Here is a 24,211-nt window from a genome sequence, read left to right as displayed (position 1 = left end):
ACTTTTCTTCCAAAGATGCATTTTGCCAGCTCTCTTCCTTACAACGTTCAGACATGTGCCGTTTCACTAATACTTGTTCATCGAAAAAAGAGTCGCTGTTCGTCGTCGTGTGAGCGTCTGGGGCCGAGGGTCTATCCTTTTACCACCCCAGATTCACGATGTTCCCGGACTACACTGGAAGGCTACTAGAGAGCAGCCAGTCTTTGGTTTCATCATCCATAACACGCAGACCTTCCACTCCGTTAGGTGGCTTGAGGATGGAGCAGTCATTGATGATGTGATTTGCGGTCTGTTCCAGAGTTGCCAGATTTTGAAAAAAAAGTAGCCAAAAAAGTAGCAAATTTGCTCCCAAAGTAGCCCAATTTATAGCAGGGGGCGTGGGAACTATGTTTTTCAACTTCTGGGGGGCCTCGCCCCCCAGACTCCCCGTGAGGCGTTTTAACACTGACACAATCTTTTGGATGTCTCTGTTAGGCATACTTCATAACAGAACTGCTTAGCCTCAGTTTTGTCATGTGTTGGGTTTTTTTTCACTGAAGGACAAGGTGTACAATCATCATTACACAAATTCAACAAACATACATTTTCATCAAGCCATTCATTCTTATTCCAATTATTATTACATTGATTAGTAAACTATGTAAAAACTGCATGCCAGTCAGTGGAAGAACCTGAAAAAATATGTTAATTAATAACATACAAGCCGTCAAATGCTCTTGAATGTACAGCTAAAAAACACACATATGAAAAATCAGCTTAACAAACCCAGTGAACACAAATTACTCTGCTAAATAGCAACAGAGTTACCGGTACAGTAAGGCACGTTCACATCAGGCTCTATCGGGTACAGATTCTCACTACTTTTTCAGCACACTACTTTTCAAGCACTTCTGCGTTTTGACTTCTACAGTAAGAGTAAACTGTAAAGACATAGAACGGAGATAATGTAACGCTAGAATAGACTAGAAATTCACTCAACCATGTCCCTTGCTACGTCTTGGAAACATGAGAATGCGCTGTAAAATTTGTAAACTACAAATAAACTGTCAGTAGACTGCGAGCGAAACTTACTTTAGTAAGAAATTTCCGATGTAAAAAAGTCGCAATCTTGTTATATTGTCGCCAATCTAAATTTAAAAGTAGCCCAAAAAGTCGCAAGTTGCCAAGCTCAATTTTTTGTCGCAAATCACATATGGAAATAGTAGCGTCATTGTAGAAGTTGCAAAAATAACCCCCCAAAAAAAGCCTAGTGAAACTTTGCACAGAAGAAAATAGTAGCGTCATTGTAGAAGTTTTCCGACCCGTGCCCAGAGCATTGTGACGCAAGAAGCCACACGACCTCGTTCGGTGGAAGTTAATCAGTTATGCAGCGTATTGCAGCTACACGGCGCTTTGACTTTCCAAGCGCACCTCGTTGGTGTGATGAAAGCCTTCGCTGAAATTTTAAAAAGCCTTACAAACCGTAGCCATACCTCTTAAATGGCGAAGAATTCCGACCGGACACGTTTGTCCGCCCTCAGCAAAAACGAATTTCGAGGCCTGGGTTGTTTCTTTTTTGTTCGGTGTTTTTTTGTGATTAGTGTTAAGAATGATTTTTCCATTACAGCAACTAATGCATAAACTTTCTTGGACTGGTTTGTTACTTAATAACTTTGTTGGTAACAAACTTTTCGTAGCTGATATATATCGGCCGATATATATCGGTATCGACCTAAAAATTTCATAAATATTGGCCGATATATATCAGTATCGGCCTAAAAATTTCATAAATATCGGTATTGGTATCGGCCTGAAAAAGTGATATCGGTCGAGCTCTACTTGTGAGGCTTAGGGATCGCAACTACTAAAGCTCTTCTCCAGATTTTTGGGATTGTGAGGTGGTGCAGGCAGGAAGAGAGGAATCTACGTAACCAGGACTTTAGGGCATGGAGGTTGACGCGCTGGAGCACAAGCTCAGGGCAGATCTTATCCGGCCCTGGAGACTTGTGTGGTTTCACTAGGCGGAGGGCGGTGGCGAATTCCTCTGGGGTGAAGTCTCCAGAGATTGCTTCCTCTTGTGGTGTTTCCACTCGCCAAAGGGCAGATACTTCCTTGGCAACAAGGCGGGAAGCCTTGCGGTCCTTTGCCTTGTAGATCCTGTAACATATGTTATTCCTAAAGAGGACATCGTGTGATGTCGAAAACGTTCGATATTTAATTGTTGCGTAGTTTTGTGTTTTTTTGTAAATATAATAATCTTTAATATGTTAAACTTGATAACGTTGCTCGGCTTCGTATGCCTAAGGTTCAACAAGACAAACTCTCTATCGAAGCTGTAACTTTAGAATAGTCTCGTTGAAGTATTTCAACTGCCCATGAACAAATTTCAAATAGAGCTCTTGTATTGGTTCTTCAAAGCATTTTTTGATGAGAGTAGGACAACCTTCTTGGTAGTTGAAAAAACTTTTCAATCCCTCAAACATTTCAAGTATTCTTTGCAAAGCTGGTAGCAAAGAGAGAAATCTTGTATTGCCACGTTGCAAGATACGCTGATACTCAATATTTACAAAGTCGAATAATATCTACAAATTGTAGGCCTACCAATTTATCCGATAACAATGACATAACAAATAATATTTTTTATCGAAAACAACGAAACAAACAAAATCACGCATTCACCTTCAGCAAGTAGGCTACCGGTACGCTACACAGCATCAACAGTAACGAGAACATGCTAATTGGTAATGTTCATGTATTATGCTGGCTGAACGCCCAAGCGGGACGTTTGGCTGACCGGTCGGGACGCCGGGACAAGACGTTAAAAAGCGGAACTGTCCCGCCTAAAACGGGACATATGGTAAGTCTACCTTTTTGGAGTGTTCGACAAGTGCTGGAAAATCATTCCAGACGGCATTACAGGCCTCGAAATCGTTTTTGTTGACGGCGGACAAACGTGTCTGGTCTGAGCAGCTATCTCGGCGGACAAATTAAGTCTCACGGCGGACACACCAGTTTTAGCGTCGATCGTCATGCTTAATCACTTTTTCTTGATAATTCTTCGCCATTTGAGAACTATAGCTATGGTTTAGAAGGCTTTATAAAACTTTAGCAAAGTCACTGACTCTGAAAAGCTTTTATCAAAACAACGACGTGCACTTGAAGAGCCAAAGCGCCGTGTAGCTGCTTAATACGCCGCATAACTGATTAACTTCCACCGAACGAAGTCGTGTGGCTTCTTGCGTCACAATGCTCTGAGCACGAGCCGGAAAACTTCTACACTAAAGCTACTATTAAACTTAACTTACCGTAACAAATTTTGGTGGATCTTGCTGTAATAGCCTACTCGTATAATGTAATTTTGTAACCAACCTTGCCTTATCAATATTACTCGGAGATCAAAGCCAGACATTGTGACTTAAGACTTGAACTAAGTTGCGCGTGAATAGTGTAAAAGTACCGGTAACTCCCATCGGTTCTTAGCGAAGAATTCACCTTTGTTACGCTGATTCAATGTCATTAATCGTTGAAGCAACGTAAAAATCGAAAGTTTTCCTGCTTGAATGGAAGCTAAGGGATACAGGACGGTATTCACATTTTCTAGATGCGTGCTAGAATGCGCGGAAATTGTATTCTCGCAACAATTGTTCGTGTTATGCAATGACGATTTGCATCACTAGTTCTTGTGTTATTTCTCGGCGGACAAATATGACCGATCTAAATGGTACTTACCGCGGACATCACATGCTGTGACGGCGGACATGTCCGCCGTGAATTTCGAGGCCTGCATTAACTGTGCGGACACTCGAGGCTACCCAACGTGTGTCCAGTACCCTTCCGATTTTCAACAACTGCACTTTAACAGCCGCTGCACATTCACCCAATTCCCTGCTATTGTTAGGAGAAGCGTGGTAAAGGCTATAGGCTAGCGCTTGTCCATAAGATCGAAATTGATACGCATTACTGACTGATTTTACAACATCATGAACCGATAGTTCTAATCTACAGTATGGTTTGCACAATACCACACCACAATGTCTGGAAATTCATCACGAAGCAATTTTGCCACACCATTTTTGCGACCTAACATCACAGCCGCGCCATCACATACAGCACCAATCAAACAAGAAGATAAAAATGTTGTAGACATGCCATATTATTTTAGGCAGCTCTTCAAGAAATCAATGATGCCATTCGCCGTGAGATTAGTGAGCTCAACAAGATCTACAAATACATTCACAGGTTCGCTTCCGTCAAGACTAGTACAAAGATTGATATATTATCAGAGTGGATACTAGGGTGGCTCAGTTTCCTTGATGTTCTTTAAATTTTTTGTTAGTTTGGAATAATGTTTCATTTTGCTCACTGATATTTGCAAATCAAAAATTTTTGTTGGGTTTTGACCTTTGACCCTGGTTCACCCAAGGAGAAATTCTGAATTTTTCTGAAAAATTAATAAATTTTGAAGTGGTTTAGCCGTGTCTGAAGAGGGGATTTCTCAAAATTTGACCACGTGATTTTGACGTCACTTCCTCTGTTAAGTTCCACGTGGAACATCTTCACCCTACTCCAAGTCTGAGAGTCACTAATAGTGCATGCTTTTAGTGTCATTTTAGTTGATTTTACAGACTTTTCGCAGTCATTGAATCTATAACACATAGACCAACAAAAATTTTTGGCACAAAAGATGAGAGTCATTTTAGAGTATTTCAGGGCCCCTGATTCCGAAAATGCACTTAGTTTTTTCGAATTGGCTCTAGTTTTTGAGATATTCGACAATAAAAATATTTTTGAAATCGTTACTCAAAAGCTTTGAATTAGCAAATTACTTATTTTCAGCCCTGTTTACCATTATGATGTCATAATTGCACTTGTCTAGTTCAATTGGTTCATTTTGCACGAAAGTTCAAAACGCAAGCAAAGGTTGAAATGAATTGTGTTTAACATAAGGGAGACATAAATATTCAATGAAAACAGTTGTGAATCAGTAGGCCTACATCACAAGAAAAATATCCTGAAAGTCATGTGTTTATGAATGCAGCTTTATATTGAAAAGGTAGGCCTACTGAAATGGATACTGTACAAATGAAATTTTATTCTAAGCCTTTGCTAAGGCCAAGTCTTTGCTGCAAGAAGTTTTTCTTCTGGTCTATAGGCTAAATAAATGGCATATAGGCTAATAAAATACGCCTTTGACAAGTAGGATGCTGTACAAGCAACCCAGATATATTTTGCTGCATGAGGCAACGCAGAGAAGCAACGCATTCTGCGGTAGACACAGCGCTATATAAAAACAAGCATTATTATTATTATTATTATTACTTTGACATGAAGCTGGGTGATCAAGATAAGTCCTAGGTTCCTCCTAAAGTATGCAAACATTGCACTCAAACCCGTTTCTGGGCTCAAGGCTAAGAAGTTCAGAGTACCATGGCATAAAGAGAGCCGTGGAATCACCATGAAAATTGATACTTCTGTACGGTGAGCATGTTCGAAGGAAGTTGGAACATCATGTTTACATGGAGTGTGCAAGGCAGTCATTGCGTGGACGTTGCTATTTCTGTTTTTTGTTTGCCCTCTCTTGTTTCACGTGGTAATTTGCTTGAAACAATAGGAAAACGGGCATGACTGAGAGTAACCTCAATACCTTCAGTAATGTTTTGAAGCAAGGTCAAGTTTTTTTCTCAAAACCATTTCTACCACCTACTGTAGTAGTTAAAGATTTAGTTATCAAAAGTGGTAGCTGGAATCTTGGCTAACTCAAAAACTAGAGCCAATTCGATAAAACTTAGTGCATTTTCAGAATCAGGGGCCTCGAAATACCTTAGAATGACTCTCACAAGTCCTGCCTTTATACAAAAAAAATTTTGTTGGCCTGTGAAAATCGATAAACATCGTCAAATGATTCAAGAAACTGAAAGCAGTAGATATTTACTACAGTGAACGGTGCACAAAGAAAATCATGTCTGAAATGTGGTAGAATTCGACATTTTGAGAGTAATACACGTGTCAGTGTTCATGGAGCTGCTAATTAAACCACTTTGCTTGCTACAAGTTTGTGTTACTGCCTCTTATTGTGTCCATTAAGATGCTAAAGTGCATTAGAAGATAGCGAGTGACAGTTTCAGGGATAAGCGAAAATTCGATATTTTGAAAAAATTCAAACTAGGTGAACCAGGGTCAAACGTTGATATTTTTTTATGAAATTTGGTATAGGAGATGCATTTACCAAAAGGAACAATATTACAAACTGACGAAAAATTTAAAAGAAAAAAAAATTTTTTTCGAGATTTTGCGCCAGCCTAGTGGATACGCGATTTAACGTGGTCGACTCATCAAGGATAATATATACTTTTACTGAACTGGGCAAAGCATAAAAGAGTATAAAACATTTGAGCTTTTGGAACGCCGTTCCGGACAAGTCAACTTTTTAATCGAGCTTCCGGAGCGGCGCTCTGGACCGTTCCGGCTGAAATCCAGCCCTGGGTTTCGTACTGGATTGGTCTGTGAACAAGGTGATGATATAACAGCATATTTTACTGATTGCTGAACACTCCTCATTTACTTCTGATCCTATTTGCAGTACGCAAAATGCTAAAGAACAACAGTAGGCGGTTTTTGGACTCAATGCATTCATTCATTTTTTGGATTCATTGTTTTTTTTCTAGCAGCGTAAATGTACTTTTATAATCAAGTAAGTTTTAATATGAGTGTACACTGTACATTTTGTATTATTATTGTAAAATCGAATTTTGTATATCTTTTAGTCTGCATTTTATTTTGTTAATCTTTCTGTAGTCGTAGTAATGTGATGACCCTATTGAGTACTGATGTACAGCACTGAATAGAGTTTCCAATCCCGTAGTTATAGATATCCCTGACTTTTAGGCAGTGTTTTTTAGCAAGCAATTTAGTTTGAAGTAAAATGCTTCTGGGTAGTATCTAACTCATACCCTTGGGGATACTCATACCGGGGATACTCATGTAGGCTACTTTTAGTTGTCATTTTGTCAACGTCTATGCCAGTTTGTATTTCGCCTTATGAGTCAATTAACAAAAATGATCCTGTGAGAGAAAGAGATGCCAAAGGAAAAAAATCTCGCAGTAGGTTACTCTAGCGGTATAGCCTAAGGGCTTTTTTCTTTTGCGATCCTCAGTTTCGTGTTTACAACAGTTCTCTTCCTGCAGTAACACAAATGATATACATACATGTCTGGTAAGTACACAACCAGGGCTGCGATTTTTTCTTTCTTGTTGAACGACCAAAATTTCTGCGTTTGTTTGTCGAATAGTAATGTGACGTCACAAGAGTCAGATGAGCGTTTGGCCGCAAATTATCGCCCAAGGCAGTAAAATCTGTCATTTTTAAATTGTAAAAATAGCAGAGTTTGCTGTCTGGGGCACAGGTTGTGTAGATGTACATTGTACGTCAGAGTCACTCAAGTTTTCAATCACATGCTGGTTGCGTGATAGCAAAGGAGTATCAAACGCTAAGTTGTGTAGGCCTACCTACCGGACATGTAGTCTATATTATTTGTTTTGCTCCAGGAAGAGATCTGTTGCAAACGCGAAACTGGGCATCGCAAAAGGAAAAAAAACCTTAGGCTATACCACTATAGTAGCCTACTGCGTGATAGAGATTTTTTCCTTTGGCATCTCTTTGGTCTCGCTTAGTACATAAATGGTTATGTACGACTGTACAGTGTACGTACCTGCACGCAAACACGATTAGGAGCGAAATATGCAAGTTACCAAGAAACACAGCGAAGATAAAGTGAAAAATAAACTGCAGATAAAAGAAAACGGAACAATACTACTAAACAACGGCGTAATGTTACAGCGTTTAAGATGTGCCGAGAATGCAAACAAGCCTCTTCGTACAACATTGCAACAAACTAAATGCAATCACGTACGTGGCTGTGTTGTTACAAGAATGAATTAATTAATAAATGTGAAAGGAACGAACATTAGTAACAAGACAAACATTAATGCCAGAACATGCTTGGTGCTAGATCTTGATTTGTCTGCCTCTGTATGACTTTAGACCGGAGATTTCTGGTACTTTTTTTTTTGAAGATAAAAATGCCAACCGTTTGGGAACAGGCAGTCAAGTGCTTTTCGTGGTTATAGGCAAATTGTTCGTAAGCAATTGTTCGTAAAGCAATTGTTCGTAAAACAATTGTTCGTAAACTGTTTTTCGTAAAATGAAATCCGTAAAACAATTCTTCGTAAAGCATTTCTTCGTATACATCAAATTTTGACTGCATGCCTGAAAAAATGCTTTAGGAAGAATTATTTTACGAAGAATTAAGTTTACGAACAGTTGTTTTACGAACAATTGCTTACGAACAATTTGTCGGACACCGCTTTTCGCAACAATGATTTCGCAAATGAAATCGGTGGGCCGCACTTGCCAACCTGGGTTTTGTTTTTGCTGAAACTTTTCAGTCATTTGTCCGAAATGACTTGAAAAAGTTTGGTCAATTTTTATTTATTTCGGTCATTTTTTCTGATGGAAATATTTCCTTTCAAGTAGGTGATACAAACCAAAATTTGCACTTCCTGACTATAAGCTACAACATTAAGTTTCGCTGAGAAACGTTGTCGTGTTTTACCTGAGAAAAGTTAGAACAATCAAACGTTTCTTCAATGTTTATCAGCAAAACTTCAACCAAACTCTTTTTTCGGACATTTTTGACCGAATTGACTATATATATATTTTTTTGGACGTTTTGACCGAATTGACTATATATTTTTCTGACATTTTGCTAAAAAATTGGTCAATGACCGATGAATGACCGGAAAAAAAAAACAGATGCCAACAAATAGTTCATCTTGAATAGCTTTGTCAGACAGCGACCTTGCTCATGAGTCGTGCAGTGCGTAGCTAGAGCAGAAAGACTCGACGATACATTCGTTGCAACAGCGCACCAGGTACTTCAAGCAGAACTGCATGAGCTCACTTCAATCCTGGTAAAAATTTTCCTTTGTGAGGACGTTGTACCACAAACTTTCAATTAAAGGAAAAGGATCTTCGGATGCTAGGCGCTGATGAAGCGTGTGGTGCAGCGAAATGAGGCGTTCCTGGTTAACATCCGCACCCGTGGATTCTAGAAGTCGGCGAACACCAGGGAGCTCATAAATTGCAGGTATTGAAGAGCGTGCTGACATGGTACTGTTGCAATAATTAAGTATCTCACAGAGTCAGTTTTGTTAATTAGCTCATGGCGAAATACAAACTGGCATAGACGTTGACAACTAAAAATAGTCTACTTCGGTTATTTTATGTATAAAAGAAACTCGTTGTGTCAAATAGCATGAAACGTGTGTGGCGAAATGCTTGATGCCAGGCGTTAGAACTTCGATCATAGCATTTTCCTGCAGTGTTCTTCTGGAAGAGAACTCCTTTCCATAAAAATAGCGGTTTTTATCATCTGTATTTCTGAACATATGGTCGGCAACTAGGCTGTTTCTAGATGTGAAAAACTTTTGTAACAAGTATCCAAAAGAGTCATTTTAACAGAGCAATATTGTTAATTGGATCATACAGCGAAATACAAACTGGCATACGCATTGATAACTAAAAGTAACCTAGGTTATTTCATCTATAAAAGAAACCTGTTTGTGTCGAATAGCACGAAACGTGTGTGGCCAAATGTTTGATGCAAGCATTAGAACTTTGATCAAAGCATTTTCCCACAGTGTTCAAGATGGCGGCACAGACGCCTTGGGAATTTCTTGCGTGAAGCGTCGCTTTAGTATCTTTCCTGAAGTAGCCTACCTGTCGCAAAGAAATTTACGTAAGTCGGATTCTAATGATTGCATCACGTGATGACCCCCCCCGATTGTTCCTCGACCTGACGACGTTTAGTCCTCTTTCATTTTTTTTTTGCAAGACACGGCGTTTGTCGAATAGTGACGGCGCGTGTCGAGTGACGTGGTCGCCGAAAAAGGTAAAAATCGCAGCCCTGTAGGCTACACAACTTAGCGCTTGATACTCCTTTGCAATCACTCAACCAGCATGCGATCAAAAACTTAAGTGACTCTGACGTACATGCACACACCTTGTGCGGTAATTTTTGGCCTAACGCTTATCTGACTTCTGTGATGTCATATTACTATTCGACAAACAAACACAGGATTTTTGGTTGTTCGACAAGGAAGAAAAATTGCAGCCCTGGGTTGACTTGTGGACCGCGACCTGCCAGGTGGTGTTCCTGGCTTATAACGTTGCTTATTTTAATTGGAAAATTACTACATAGATACCCTATTACCCTACCATTACCAATCAAGCTTTAGGATTGTTGCAAGATAATTTGCCACACTGTTCAGAAAATAAACAATTAAAGACAGTGCTACTTAAACTTTTTAATACAGCATACTGGCAGAGGTCTTATTGGCGTACCGGTCGCAGATTTCAAACGAAAAAAAGCTAACAGTAACAAGTCCAGTCTTGATTTTACCACTCTAAAATGCAAATTCACAAACTGTCTTTCACTGACATTTCATCAACGGTGTGTGGTTTTTGAGTGTTTGCTATCCTTAGCTCTACTTCATAGGGTGGGTCTGCTACTATGCGGTGAGTCTGATTCGGTGAGTCCGATTCGGTGAGTTCCTAACCTCTAACCCTAAAACAGCAATGAAAATTAGGCTACGGTACCCGATAATTAAAAGAAAAATTGAAAAAATCTCCCGTTAAGGGATCAGACTCACCAAAACGGGCCATTCCGTCATAGGGTGCATAGTGCATACACTGCATACTGCATGTATTGTATATATAGCTTTTATATTTATATGAGAGGGCCTGTACAGTACATCTGTTATTCCTTTCTTTTTCTCTTAAAAAAATTCTTTTGGCTTATTTCTAATTTCATGTTTTCAATGGTAAGCGCTTTGTTTAGATCTGAAGTTTCATTGCTGACCCAACTCCACATATTACAGTTTTGACTCACTAGCATCATCTGTTGCTATAAAGCCAAATTCTAAATAAGATGCATTGTATTGTTGAACAAAACATGAACTAATTTTTTTTCCCTAACACTTCAATGGCTCTTCCAGTATTACTTTTAGAGCTTGACCAATATCATTTTTTCAGGCCGATACCGATATTTATGAAATTTTTAGGCCGATATCGATATATATCAACCAATATAAATCAACTACGAAAGTTTTAAGCATCAAACCAGTTTAAGAAAGTTTATTCATTGGTTGCTGTAATGGAAAAATCATTCTTAACACTAATCACAAAAAAACACCAAACAAAAAAGAAACAACCAAATGCAATACTGTTTTGTGTTCAGTTCAATAATAATCAAAGTTCAACAGTTTCAAATTGTAGTTTAAAAAACATAGTTTCTCAGCATTCATGCCAAGAAGAGAACATCTTTTGTCATCGTAAATCAGTCCAACAGTGCTACACTCGTTTGCTGGGGACAGAAGTAGGGGCTGCTACCCATGACAGGAGTTTCTGTTAGGATTCACACAAAGACCGGTGTCACTGCTACTAGCCCGATAAACAGAAGCACAAATACAGCCATTGGAGCGCGAACTCTAACCAGGCAGCACCAATTAAATAGGCAGCTAGAAGAGCGCCCTTCCACGTGCACAAAACAAGACATTCGAAAGCATATCCATCTGCTGCATGCAAAAATGGGTTGTGTGCAGCCGCGTGCACCTAATTAAATTGAGAGAGTGTAAACGAGAGGCTTTAAATGCGCTCTTTGCAACCACGTTTGAGCAACTTGTGTTTCTTCTAAAGGCATGTATGACTGGTTTTGAGTGTGCTTTTGCTGGCCAATGTTTATTGGCGAAAAATAGCTGATGCAATATATCGGCTACCCCTGATATCGGCCGATAAACATTGGCTGATCGATATATTGGTCATGCTCTAATATCGGAATCAGTTGGGCCTGAAGGTGGTTGTTTCTTATTTACAGAGGTGGGCAGTAACTAGTTACAAAAGTAACTAGTTACTGGAACTAGTTACTTTTCGAGTAACTGTAACGGTAACTTCGTTACTATTTTCCAAAAGTAACGAAACGCGGTAACTAGTTCCTATTATAGCACTTTTTCAACAGTTACAGTTACAAGTTACTTTTGTATTGAAATTTCTGTTTCTAATTGCCGTCCATTTCTCTGCACATGTTTGTGTCATGCTTTATGCGTGTTTGCGCGCAATAATGCATTCTTCTCGCAGCTGTATCGGACTCGGAGCAGCACTGCCCATGCGCGGCGCTCTTGTTTTGTGATCTTATGGAGCAGGATTGCCATATTGGCGAATTCATCGCCAAAATCCAGAAATCTGGCGATTTTTTAAGACGTTTGGCTTCATATTTATGGTTTGGCGATTTGGCTCTTTTTTAGCGCTTTTTGAGAACTGATTTGGCTAAATTAATTGCTTTTGGTGATTGATCAATATGTGACTTTCTATGCAATGTTTAGCAAAAGTGTTTGGCAACACTTGATAGCTCAGTTCATGCTTGTCGTATAGCTGCCAGAGGTGTACAGGAGCCGTAGTTTTGGAGTATTTAGGACCCGAAGTCTCGGTGTTACGTTCACTATTCGCAACCTTATTACATCATTGTTTTTTCGATTCAAAATCGGAAGTCGATGTCTAAGTAACTTGAGTCATAGCAGGGAAAACAAATTATTTCCTTTGTTTCGAGCATTTAAAGAGAATATAGTTTCTGGAGAGAGTTTGCTTTTTTGTACCAAAGACAGGCAAAACACAACAATACCACAGGCTTGAGCATGACAACAATATATTTTACATATTTACAAGTAGTTTAACAGTTAAACGTTTTCGGTTTAACTTAAGCCCTCATCAGGAATCTGAAAATATGTATAAATTACAATAAATTTAAACTTTTTGAAAGTAACTATAACTAACTGACTATGAGCATCAAGAAACACGCAACGATTATAAGCAATAGTGTGGAAAACAGACAGACGGAAAACAAATTACATTAGGAAAAGGCAACTGCGTAACTAGAAAAGAATTTGCACCACAGGGTGCGTGATACATCTAATAAATGTTGAGAAGAATGGATGCGCCTCCCGCAAATAATTGTTTGTTTAAATTTGGATTACAGCGTTTATGTTGAGATTTATGAGTAACTGAAAGTAACTAGTAACTGTAACTAGTAACTGTAACTAGTTACATTTTTGAAATCGGTAACTGTAACGGTAACTCAGTTACTATTTTGGCCAAGTAACTGTAACTCAGTTACTTTTGAAAGTAACTTTGCCCACCTCTGCTTATTTATGTACATAGCAATGTCCATGCAACCATTTGAAAAATCAAGTTATGTATAATTTTCCGTTAAGCTGCGAAAGAACAACCTGAGTATGGTGAAAAACACAGGCCTACTGATCAACACAAAAAAATATTCAATAAGATGTTTTCAAGCTAATCACGTACTAATACACTAGCACTGATCTAATACGCTTTACTTAAATTGCCTTCACTTAAAATATGTCACTTTATACACTCAGATGTCACAAAGGCATGAAGTGAGCCATCAAGATCTTGATACAGAGTTTGGGATCCATCCTGTGCGTCGGCCAGTCAACATTGAAAAAGATGTTAGTTCACTTGGGCAAAAGAAACGTGTCTCTAGCATTTTGAGAAGTCCAGTAAGCCATTAACATTTTTACAGTTGAAATAAAACATTGAACTTGGTGCCATTTAAGATTTGGTGTCACGGGATAGATAATAATTAATTAGATATGTGAAGATTTTTTTTTATAGTTTGCAAATGACTGCAAAATTTTGAAACAAATATTTCTATAAAAATGCAATGTTTCTATTCTGTCAAATATTGTCCAGATGAGAAAGAATTGTTTTTTAACGACCTCACTAGCAGTTGAGAATCACAGTGGTTTAGCATTTCAAAACGTTAATATGGCCTGGAAGCAATGACTTCTTTTCACCATGAATACGATGATTGATATTAGAGTAGAATTGTTTAACCTACAAGTAGAATTTGATTATTGTGACACTTTTTCGAAGGTCCTTCAGGTGTCACTATGGACAAGTTTTACTGTATTTCCAACATCAGATTTGATTTTGTTGATAGAAATAATACAGTAACTTTTCAAGTCCTTATCCACCAAAATTAATGTCATTTTGTAACTTGTTGTTACTTGTTTGGTAACCAATGGAAATCAAGTTTTAAAAAAAGTTGGAAATCACAATGTACTAAATTGCCTCGACTGCTCGAAATATGCTCGACTGCTGAGCAAATTGTTTTAGCATTAGTTAACGATGATACGTGGTACCATTAATTGGACTTTCTTTGTGGAAGGCTACCTTGATGAACTGATAAAATTTTGTCAGGACTTTAAAGAAGAATTGGAGAGTGTGGTGACCGACTTGTTGCGATCGGACAAGGGAGGTGATCATGTGATTGCTCGAGCGATTGCAAATGTGTTCTCTCCCACTGGACGGTCATCAAACCAAGGTAGAGCCATTTCTATGCTAGATAAGAGTCAGTTTTAAACATAATGAGAATGACGTTAGTGTGTGTATGGTTGTGACTTTTTGTATTGAATCTTGAATGACATGTATCATCACCTTGACCATGTTTTGATTTATTTCTGTTGCATTTTGTTTTAGTTTGCATCAACTGAAGGTTTAATGTTCAAACTTATCTTGAAACGTTATCTTGAAATGTTTGATAAATTAGCAGATTTAGAAAACGTTAAAAAGACATTATATTTCCTTTTGTTACCAAATACTGCAAAAAATAGTAAAGAAAGCAAAACCATTGCTCAACTTGTGGGTACCGGTATATGATTGGCGTGCAATGTGCATTGTTGCTTCCTGGACAGTTTCTGCAGGTTCCACTATCAGAATCGCTTTTCCCCAGGAACAAACGTTCTTTGGGCAAAGTGGAAAACAAAATCGACCCCGAACCTGAGTTATTGTACCAAATGTACAGTGCTGAAGTGAGGCTACAAGAAAGGCACAGTTACCTACATGTCCTCAATGTTCTGACCGTTTTTGTGTATCCTCCCAGCTTACCACCCAGTGCAGCAAATTGGATCATTAGACGTTTAGCAAATTTGCTTACGTGACAAACCCTTGAAAAATTTCACTTTAAGTTTGTACGAGTTGACAACATAATGCAGTTTCCCATTGTTTACAATGACTGAACTTTGAACATATGTTTTTCAATATTTTTGCCAAAAGGTGCAATCAAATTTTGCCGGTTTAAAAGTTAAAGTTATGATAACATTCTGTTGTCTTATCGTAAGATTATTATTAAATCTGCTACATATCAATTTATTTTGGGTATGGTACAAGATTTTTTTTATTATATATATTTTAAAACCCCCACAGTTTGCAAGTAGTTGTTTTTGATGAGAATATTTATATATAAGTTTACAACATCTGTATAGTTCAAAATGCCAAATTGTGAAAATGTAGTGAAGGATTGACTAGGATCCAATTTTTTTTTATATTGTGTTTTCTTTATCAAACATGGGTATTGGGTAAGGTGTAATCGACTGACAACCTCATCTTCGTGGTTCGTGCGGGAATTGGTGTTAGTATCCCAGTATTTCTGGGACGTCTGTTGCATCTGAGTCTGAGTGGTGGGGTCTGCTACTATTCGGTTAGTCCGATTCGGTGAGTCTGATTCGGTAGGTTCCTAACCTCTAACCCCTAATCCTAACCCCGAACCGTAAAACGGCAATGATAATTAGGCTACGGTACCCAATAATTTAAAAAAAAACTTAAAAAAATCCCCCGTTAAGGGATTGGACTCACCGAATCGGACTCACCGAAACGGGCCAGTCCGGAGTGGTGAGAGCCATAGTTCGATGTTTGTAAGGCTGTTGGTTTGACACTGCTCAAGAGCATGTGGCTGTATCTTTGGAAAAACATTTAAATGCACGTCGTCAATTGCGTAGTGGCGCCCCTTAGACTATAGTCCTTGGTTTCTCCTATGTATTAACAGTACGCTAGTTTGGGGAGAAATGCCTAGACGGCCCTTCTTAGGGCTATGCCTACTGAGCTGACTTTCTAGGAAGGTGTTTATTTGTTTTAGGCTTTTAGCCCTATACATCAGCAAGTGCAAGCCGCTTCATATAGAGCATGGATGGCAAATCTTTTTTTGCATAGGTCCCAAAAGAGACCTTAATTCTTAAAAAATAAAAGTGGCTTATACATGATTTGTCTTTCAGTGCACGGTATGCTACATAACTTCCTGCAGAATCTTCTCTGCAAATTTTATCGTTCTTGGCTTGTAAAGCATAGATTTTAACTTCACGCAGCATGTACGTTATAAGTGACCAGTTACTTGCTGTGATGCACTATTACTACGTAGGTGTCAAACTGCTATATGGCAGTTCAATACAGTAGGCTACTAGACTAAAATAAGGTAAGGCATACTACAAATATTTAGTGAAATAGTTACATTTGCTGAATTTGTTATTTTTAAAAAGAAAAATGAGTCAAAGAAAATCTGTGATGGGTCATCTGGTGACCTCGTCAGTGGTTTGCCAACCCTGGTATAAAGCATTCGGTGGTATCTATGTTGGTGAAGTGACTTGGTGATTTTATTGAATATTGATGATTGATGCCTTATCTGCAGGTATTGGTTTGCAACAGATGAAAACAGGTGACATCAACACGCACAAATTATATGATTTGTTCATGTAGTGAATTAACATCTTTCGGATACTATCTCAGTATTCTAGATCCATAGTAACCAGATCGTAGTATCATCAAAAGAGAGTGCTCATTGAGCTAGTTGAACACTCTTTTCCTGATACTAAATAGTTTAATTATTTGCAGCAATTTTTCGACATGATCATCTTTTGCTTTAAAAGGCTGCTCACTGTGGTGCTGTAATGACTTTAGTCATCCATATCTGGTTTCGTTGGTTTATTTTGCTAGATCTTTGACATATCTCATTCATCAAGCAGTCAAGCTGCTGTCCATCAATCGTTAATGTATTTGACGTTAAAGTTACTTTCACTCAGGATAATCAGAATTAATTTCTTTTGCTTGAAATGAGTTGTCAAGCGTTAGATTGTAGCTAGATGCGAATGCTGAGTTGCTCACCTCTGAAAATAATTTCCAAACGTCAACGAGGAACCCTTCAGACAAGGAGAAATATTTCAAATTTTGCATGATGGCTTAAGCGAGTTGAGGTTCAAATGCTCAATTGACTCTTTGGTTCTAGCTGGATGGATGGTGCTGTGGCCGGGCAACGCCGTGTTCTACTTGCAACATGTGCTTGCTACTGAGCATAGGGCTGCATTAACTTCTCAAATCACTGTGACTTGATACTATGATGGGCCCAATTGGCTTTGATGCTAAATTGTTCATGACACCATAATTGTAGATGCTAGAATAGAGCTTGCGGTCGGTTTGTGGATAAAATTTCTTTTTCAAAACAAATCGTTTTTGATTCCACCAAGTCAAACATCTTGTTCCGAACAGGTCGTTTTTTTAACTTGGGCTGCCACGGTCATTGCAGTCATCATCAATCACAGCATGGTTTATTCGACTCATATGTTTGTAGAATGATTTGCCATCACATGGTGATTTCTGATATCGACTCCATTGTACTCTAATCACACGTGGCATGGTTGCTGGAATGCATTTTGTGACATTTTAATCCACTGCCAAGCAACTTTGTTATTTCAGTGCAGAAATTGTAATTTCGTTGTTTATCTCTTGCACTTTGGTTAAACACGCACGATTTTGTCCAAATGATGGCATCAATTTGAATACCCTGAGACCGCAATTGGTCAGACGTGGACGTCGCTATAATAGCATCTGGACTAAAAGTCAAACGCTGCCGGACCAGATGAGACCCAACAGGATTACCCCGTACTGGCGGTTTTAACGCCACATTTAAAAAATTGACTGGCTAAGTACTTGGAGTTTGGCATTTTAACACATTTTTGGCTTTTTTAATTTTTTTTAGCAGTGTAAATAGTTTAGAATACTCTGTTTTGTCAATTCGCAATACCCTGTTTACAAAATATCAAATTTAACAAGGCAACTTTCCCGAATTCTGATGATACTTTAATACAAAAAATTGCATTTTAGGCTGATTTTGTCAACAGCATAATTACTACCATGGCCTAACCTAAGGTGTTGCAACCGTGCCAAATTTTAACCTAAGAATCCATTAAAAAAATGGTATGAAAACTACCAATATGGCAACCCTGTTTAGGCCTCATCCGGCAGCGTTTGACTTCTAGTCCAGATGCTATTACAGCGACGTCCACGACTCAGGCTAATCACTGCAATCACGACTCTGTCGCAATTTTATGCTTTTAGTTAACGGTCATTACAGTGTGTTGTTGCTAGGTTGAGTTTCAATTCAACTGATTGATTTGATACAACGACCTATCCTTGGTTCATAGATGTCGAGTGGTGCTTGTCTTGTACTTTCAAGTTATATCACGTGGTTTGTGTTTAGGAATCGGATGCGTTTCGCCGATCAACGATCTGACTGGCGCCGACACGTCACTTTACTCGAAAGGAGAGAAGTTGTTGCGATGCAAGCTTGCTGCTTTGTACCGCATCGTTGATCTGCACGGCTGGACATCTGCTATATATAACCACATCACTGTAAGTATTCCAACTGTTGCTTTCATTGCTGTGAAGACCGTTGAAGCTTTGTTGCTTTCAAGCTGAGTAATGTACGCGGTTGTAGCGACGATACCCTGATTATATCAGCTCGGCTTCATATTTTTGTTGCCTCCCTGTAAGTGTAAATCATTAAAGTTGAACTGCACAGTTTACACTTCTCGTCCTATTTGGTCTTTGTCTTATCGTCCCAAGGTCTGGTCAGAGGTTCTAAGCACCTTGAAGACAACCATCACTTCATTATTATGAAAAAGATATCAAAGTTTTAATTTTACAAAGCTACAGTGCATAGTAATTGACAAGTTATAGAAATTCGCTTGTCAATTTTACATGCGAAAGAAATATTTGACATTACTGATTTCTGTTTTTTTTTTGGGTTTTCTGTTTACATTATTTTGGATACGTATTTTTTGTATGTTTCTGTTATATTTGTCTTGTATCTTAGATGACAAATTTATCACACCACAAGGTAATCACAGTGAGACAATTATTGTCTCCAATATGGAAACTCTGTGCAACGTTTTGCATATTTCATGTTTCAAACGTGTACTGATCACTGGTAAATCGCTGATTAATTGATAACTTTTAATTCAATTGTTTGAAGCATTTAAGCTTGTTGCCCATGTAATACAACTTCTAACCTTAAGTGCGGGGACGCCCCTAATTGCAGTCATGTGATTACTTTTGGCGGGAGTTGTGCAATCGAATCTTTAAAATTTTGTATTTTTGCTGCGATATGAGAAAGCATTGAAGTCATGCTTCAAACATTGAAGTCGATGCTATTGTGTTGACTCGTGCGATAAGTTGAGATTTACTAAGTCGCATATTGGATGCATGCTTTCATAAAAGTAACGTTGCCCAACTGTGCTAGTGTGCTACTTCTAAAGTTTATTCGATCAGCTGTCACGTCTAAGCGGCCTTCACTCTGCGCAAGGTGATGCTTGTGCAGAATTGTTGATGGTTTGGTTTCATTTCCAAATCAACATTTCCATAACTAGTTTTCTCATCTGTGTAACACCAGATTGTTATTCGCTGTTTTGGTGACGTACCGTAATCGTTCATCCGTCGTATCTGGCGGCGGTCCTACAAATCATGTATTTGCTTAATTTATAAATTAAGACGAATTTTGTCACAGCGTCGTTAGTTAATAATTGTCACCTTGATCACACGCAAACCGTTTGTATGCTTTAAGTACATTCCGTTGTTACCCGATGTTAAGGCGACTGATTTTCTAGCCAGTGTGTTTGTTTTTGAAGGTTCGTGTCAGTCAAGAGCAGGAGCATTTCTTGATCAACCCTTTCGGTTTGTTATATCACGAAGTATCTGCTTCTAAGCTCATAAAGGTAAGTTTATTTGCCGCCACCTTGTGTCCTGACTGCGAAGGAGTTTGTTTGAATGATCCCAAATGTTTTCTGAAATATGGCATCAAAAATTTCGTTTTTATTTTTAATTCCACAAATTTTCGACCATTGGGGAAGGGTGAGCGGCTGAGCACTGGTGGAAAGCTGCATCTATTGACGAATCGGCCAGGCGCGATAACCATGGGAAATAAATTGTGTTACCGGTTGTCATAAATATGTTTTTTAGTTAGTTGGTGCACGGTTTTTCGTCTTTTGTTTTCCGTATTGCGAGAGTTAGACGTCAGCAAACTGCGATCTGGCTTGATGGCGGCTTTCCACTTACTTCTAGTTTGAACGTTGACCGCCGCAAGCTTCCCCTTTCGGAGGTCACTCCGCACGCTATTGCATCACCAGTCCTGTTTGGCCGTCAACTTGAATTAAGCCTTTCCATATCCAGCGGCAGAATCTTCTTTGAACAGATCTTCTCTTCTATTTGTTGCACATTTTCTTTGAAACTGACAGTGCACTGCATTGTCTTGCATTATTTATTTGATCGGTAAGAGTTATCAAGACAACTGACTCTCAGTTTCGGTCTACTGAAAGCAATACTGTTCAGATGATGATTTCTGGGAAATGTTCCCAGTGGTGACCATGTTAACAGTCAACCTCCTTTGTCGCTTGTCTTAATTTTTTTTAGTTTGTTCATTTCTTTAATTGCATATATTATGATGAGTAAATGTTCTTTAAAGTCTAATTGGTGAATCTACAGTTCTACACTCTGCAGTCTGGCCGACTGATACAGGTTAACATCGATAAGGAGAGTAGAGAGTACCACACTAAATTGGTAAAATTAAGTCCTTCAAACTTAAATTTAACATATAAACTCGAATTTGCCAATTTAGTGTATTACTCTCTGCTTTTTTTGATTATTTTATTACACCGCGCGCAATCGCGCATCCTTTTTGATCATTGGTGAAGTCAAAAAAAGATTTCAATGAAAAATTTATTGAAGAAGTTTTATTTTGGTAACTAATCGATGTCTTGATTATTTCAGAATAGATATTTCAGAGAAGCAAAACTGCAAATTTTGTTTCAGCATTTATATTTTAGACAGATTGTTGGTGCAAAAAACGATTGTTTTTTTAAACTTCATTCTTTTAAAGAAAAAAGCAATGTTTACAAAAAAACAAGCTAAAAACGAATCCCATCATCATCATGTGGCGTCTCCTAGACAAAGGTTAGCTGTCAATTGCTTCCACAAATCACGTTTTTCCGCTACTCTTTTCGCTTCTCGGAGGCTTGACAAGTCAGCCCACTGTTTTACAAAACTAAAACCTGTGTCGAATTTTGATAAAAAGTTATGTTGCAGTGTTTTTCATTTTTAGGCAGTTTTCTTTGATAAACAAAATAGTTGTGGATGAAGGAAGAGAAACATCGTCCAGCATCGGATGTTGTTGGCGCCAATGACGCCAACAACTGATGGTTTGCTTTATTGCATTGAACTTTTCCCCCATCAGGTCAACATGCAAGGCGATGTGGTTGACACCGGGTCTACGACCTTGGGGTTCAACAGGGCGGGATACACCCTCCACTCTGCCATCCATGCCTCTCGTCCAGACATCCACTGCATCATCCACGTACACACCAGCGATGTGGTTGCCGTAAGTGACCTTTTTATTGTGATAATAAAATATCCATTTTTATATGATGTGTGCCTCTCACATGCGTTTTATTTAAATATGGTAAAAGATGTTATTACTATCAAATCGTCGGCTGCATTGCCGAGTGGTGAGAACCCTGGAACGACGTTCGAAAGGGCGCCGGTTCGACACCGCTCAAGAGCATGCGGCTGTGTCTTTGGCAAGACACTTAAAGGTATGCCTGAAGAAGTGAAGATGAAGGCGGACATGAAGATTGACTTCCCTGCCTTCCCTCCATTTAATCTAAATCTTCTGGGTGTAAGCCTGGATACGATAAACAAAAAAAACTATCTAATCAATAAATTGCAATATTTTTCAAAGAATAAGTCTTAATGATTTTATAATACTGTAATTGATTAATTATAATTATTAATAATTCTTAATAAATAAATATTTTTTATCAATAAATACGTGGGGAGATAAGCTTGTTTTGCGTATGCCAGCATCTCGAACTATTTTGATAAATGCAATTGTTCAGTTATTGTTAAATTGACGATGACGTCATCAAGACGAGGTTTATTACGTCCACTAGGTGTCGTGCATGGAGTGCGGCCTCCTCCCCATCTCCCAAGAAGCTCTTGTGGTCGGCGAGATCTCGTATCACAACTACCATGGGATACTGGTGGATAACAAGGAAAAGAAAGCAATCCAGAAGCACCTCGGACCCAACAACAAGGTAACAAGTTGTTACCGCATCTCATACGAATCCTGCCCGGAAGGGCGCGCTACGCGTTTAAGTTCATGCTTCCGACAACCACAAACCGACATTCTTCATTTTATGTCATTGTTTTTTTTTTTTCTTTTACCGGATGTTTAATGTTTATTTGGTACCTTGTTGATCATTTTGAAACGTTGCCTTGAATGACTTCGATGAGGATGTCCACTCTTTATCAATTGTGATTTTTATAGCTTGCCAGACTTCAGCGTTTTGATCACTGTGCGAGGTTGGTGCTTGCCGTACTTGCCAATCTATTATGCATAGTAAGGCGATTCGAAATTTCAAAAAGTATGAAGAATCAAAATTTCACCTATCAATCAAGCAACCTTTAACCTTTCCTAACACTAATTCAAGGCAGATTTTTTTGTGTTTTGTATAACTTTAAACATTGAGGCGATTTTATGATCAGGCGTTTGTAACAAGGACAGAGTTGCCAGAAACTAATTGTTCTAAGAATTTAACTGTGCAAAATTCTAAAAACAGAAAAATTCGGCAACCCTAAAGAGCTAAATTACAATAATAACCAGTGTAATGGCTACTTTTTGTTCAAAAGAAGGTTCAGCGTCTTCTGCGCAATCTTTCACAATCACTTTGGCAACCCTACTGTTGTTCAGTCAGCAATAAACGTGGCTTATTCAATATTCTACTCTATATCAAGAGTATAATCTCGATGGTCTTAAATCGTCAATCATCTGCTTTGTTGTAGGACTGCAGTAAACATAACAACATAACACGCAGTATAAATAATACACTAACATACAACAACCTCATGCATATGGACGACTGGACGTAGTAACAACTACAAATTAAAAACCACATGGAAATGCACGACTTTAACGTTTACCTATAAAATATGTGCCAAGAAAATTGCAATATTGAACCACATCAACAGAAAAAGCAATCAGAACGATATAACTGTGCTCACTAGCAAATATTAAATCGTGGTCATAGCAACAAAGTCGGATTTTGTATTTGCTTTTGGAGTGACTCTCCTTGAAGCAAGTCTAGCTCGAATAAAGCCATCCCGTCGTTGGTAGCCAGCCACACTTCCGCAGGCGTTGGTCACTTCCCGGATAAGGCGCTCCACAGCCTGAGTATGACAAGGGAAATGAGCGCATTCAAACTTCGTATTCTTTAAATCGTCCAAGGTCAAGTGAGAAGTTAATACGGACTCTGTAGGTGTGGTATCCTCCCAATTAATTAACGAGCACAGTGAGTCGGCATTCCAGTTTAATTTTGGAGGTATGAATGTGCGGATGGAAACATCACCAGTGTTGTTGCCCTTACGAATGTCTTCCAAAATTCTCACAGCAAAAGATCGAACAGCAGGGTCGTCATTGCTTACCATCGCTAGAAGGAGGCTCTCACTGTGAGCATGCCACAACGTTATATAAGGAGCAACTACTTCCCGAGTATCCGCAGGAAGAAGATGTAGCAGCTGGACCTGACGGAGAACATGAAATGGGGCATGGTGAATGTATGGCTTGCTTTTTATGTCAAACCACAGTGGAGCATAATTAGTGGCAATAAATGCTACCAACTTCTGGAGAGCATCAACAATCGTCCCCTGCAGAGCATGCTTTGACATGTAAAGACGACATAATCGACATGCGAGTGTAAGCCATCGTGAAGGAGAAATTGGACCGGGCTTCAAATGCTTCAAGCTGTCTAAAATGTTTCCACCTTAAATTGATGTTACAGAAAGAAGAAGATATCTTTGATCTGTGGAAAGATTAGAGATAATCTCAGGTGATACTTGTAATTTTGGGCCTTCAATTGGCAGAAATTTTGCATCCCATTCAAGGTCTTCAACATGCGACAGAATTTTTCCGATCGGCCCTTCGAAGGAAGCACTTCCAGAAGT

At 38.7% G+C, this 24,211-nt stretch overlaps 1 protein-coding gene across 2 annotated transcripts in view; it reads left to right on the top strand.

Annotated features, from left to right (window-relative positions):
* Positions 1-24,211, top strand: part of LOC145778506 (alpha-adducin-like) — a 41,439-nt gene that overhangs the window by 3,116 nt on the left and 14,112 nt on the right. The window contains exons 2-8 of one of the 2 annotated variants that reach the window (XM_082590000.1): positions 13,471-13,611; positions 14,315-14,438; positions 16,575-16,601; positions 18,420-18,571; positions 19,846-19,932; positions 21,447-21,590; positions 22,162-22,305. In XM_082590000.1, the coding sequence (XP_082446126.1) occupies positions 13,471-13,611; positions 14,315-14,438; positions 16,575-16,601; positions 18,420-18,571; positions 19,846-19,932; positions 21,447-21,590; positions 22,162-22,305 (819 nt within the window). The remainder of the gene's footprint in view (positions 1-13,470; positions 13,612-14,314; positions 14,439-16,574; positions 16,602-18,419; positions 18,572-19,845; positions 19,933-21,446; positions 21,591-22,161; positions 22,306-24,211) is intronic. The other variant, XM_082590001.1, reaches the window with a different exon arrangement.

This window comes from Aplidium turbinatum, chromosome 10 (assembly GCF_918807975.1).
Source record: "Aplidium turbinatum chromosome 10, kaAplTurb1.1, whole genome shotgun sequence".
Lineage (NCBI taxonomy): Eukaryota > Metazoa > Chordata > Ascidiacea > Aplousobranchia > Polyclinidae > Aplidium > Aplidium turbinatum.
Note: the sequence above shows the minus strand (reverse complement) of the source record. Positions and strands in the feature narration are given on the sequence as shown.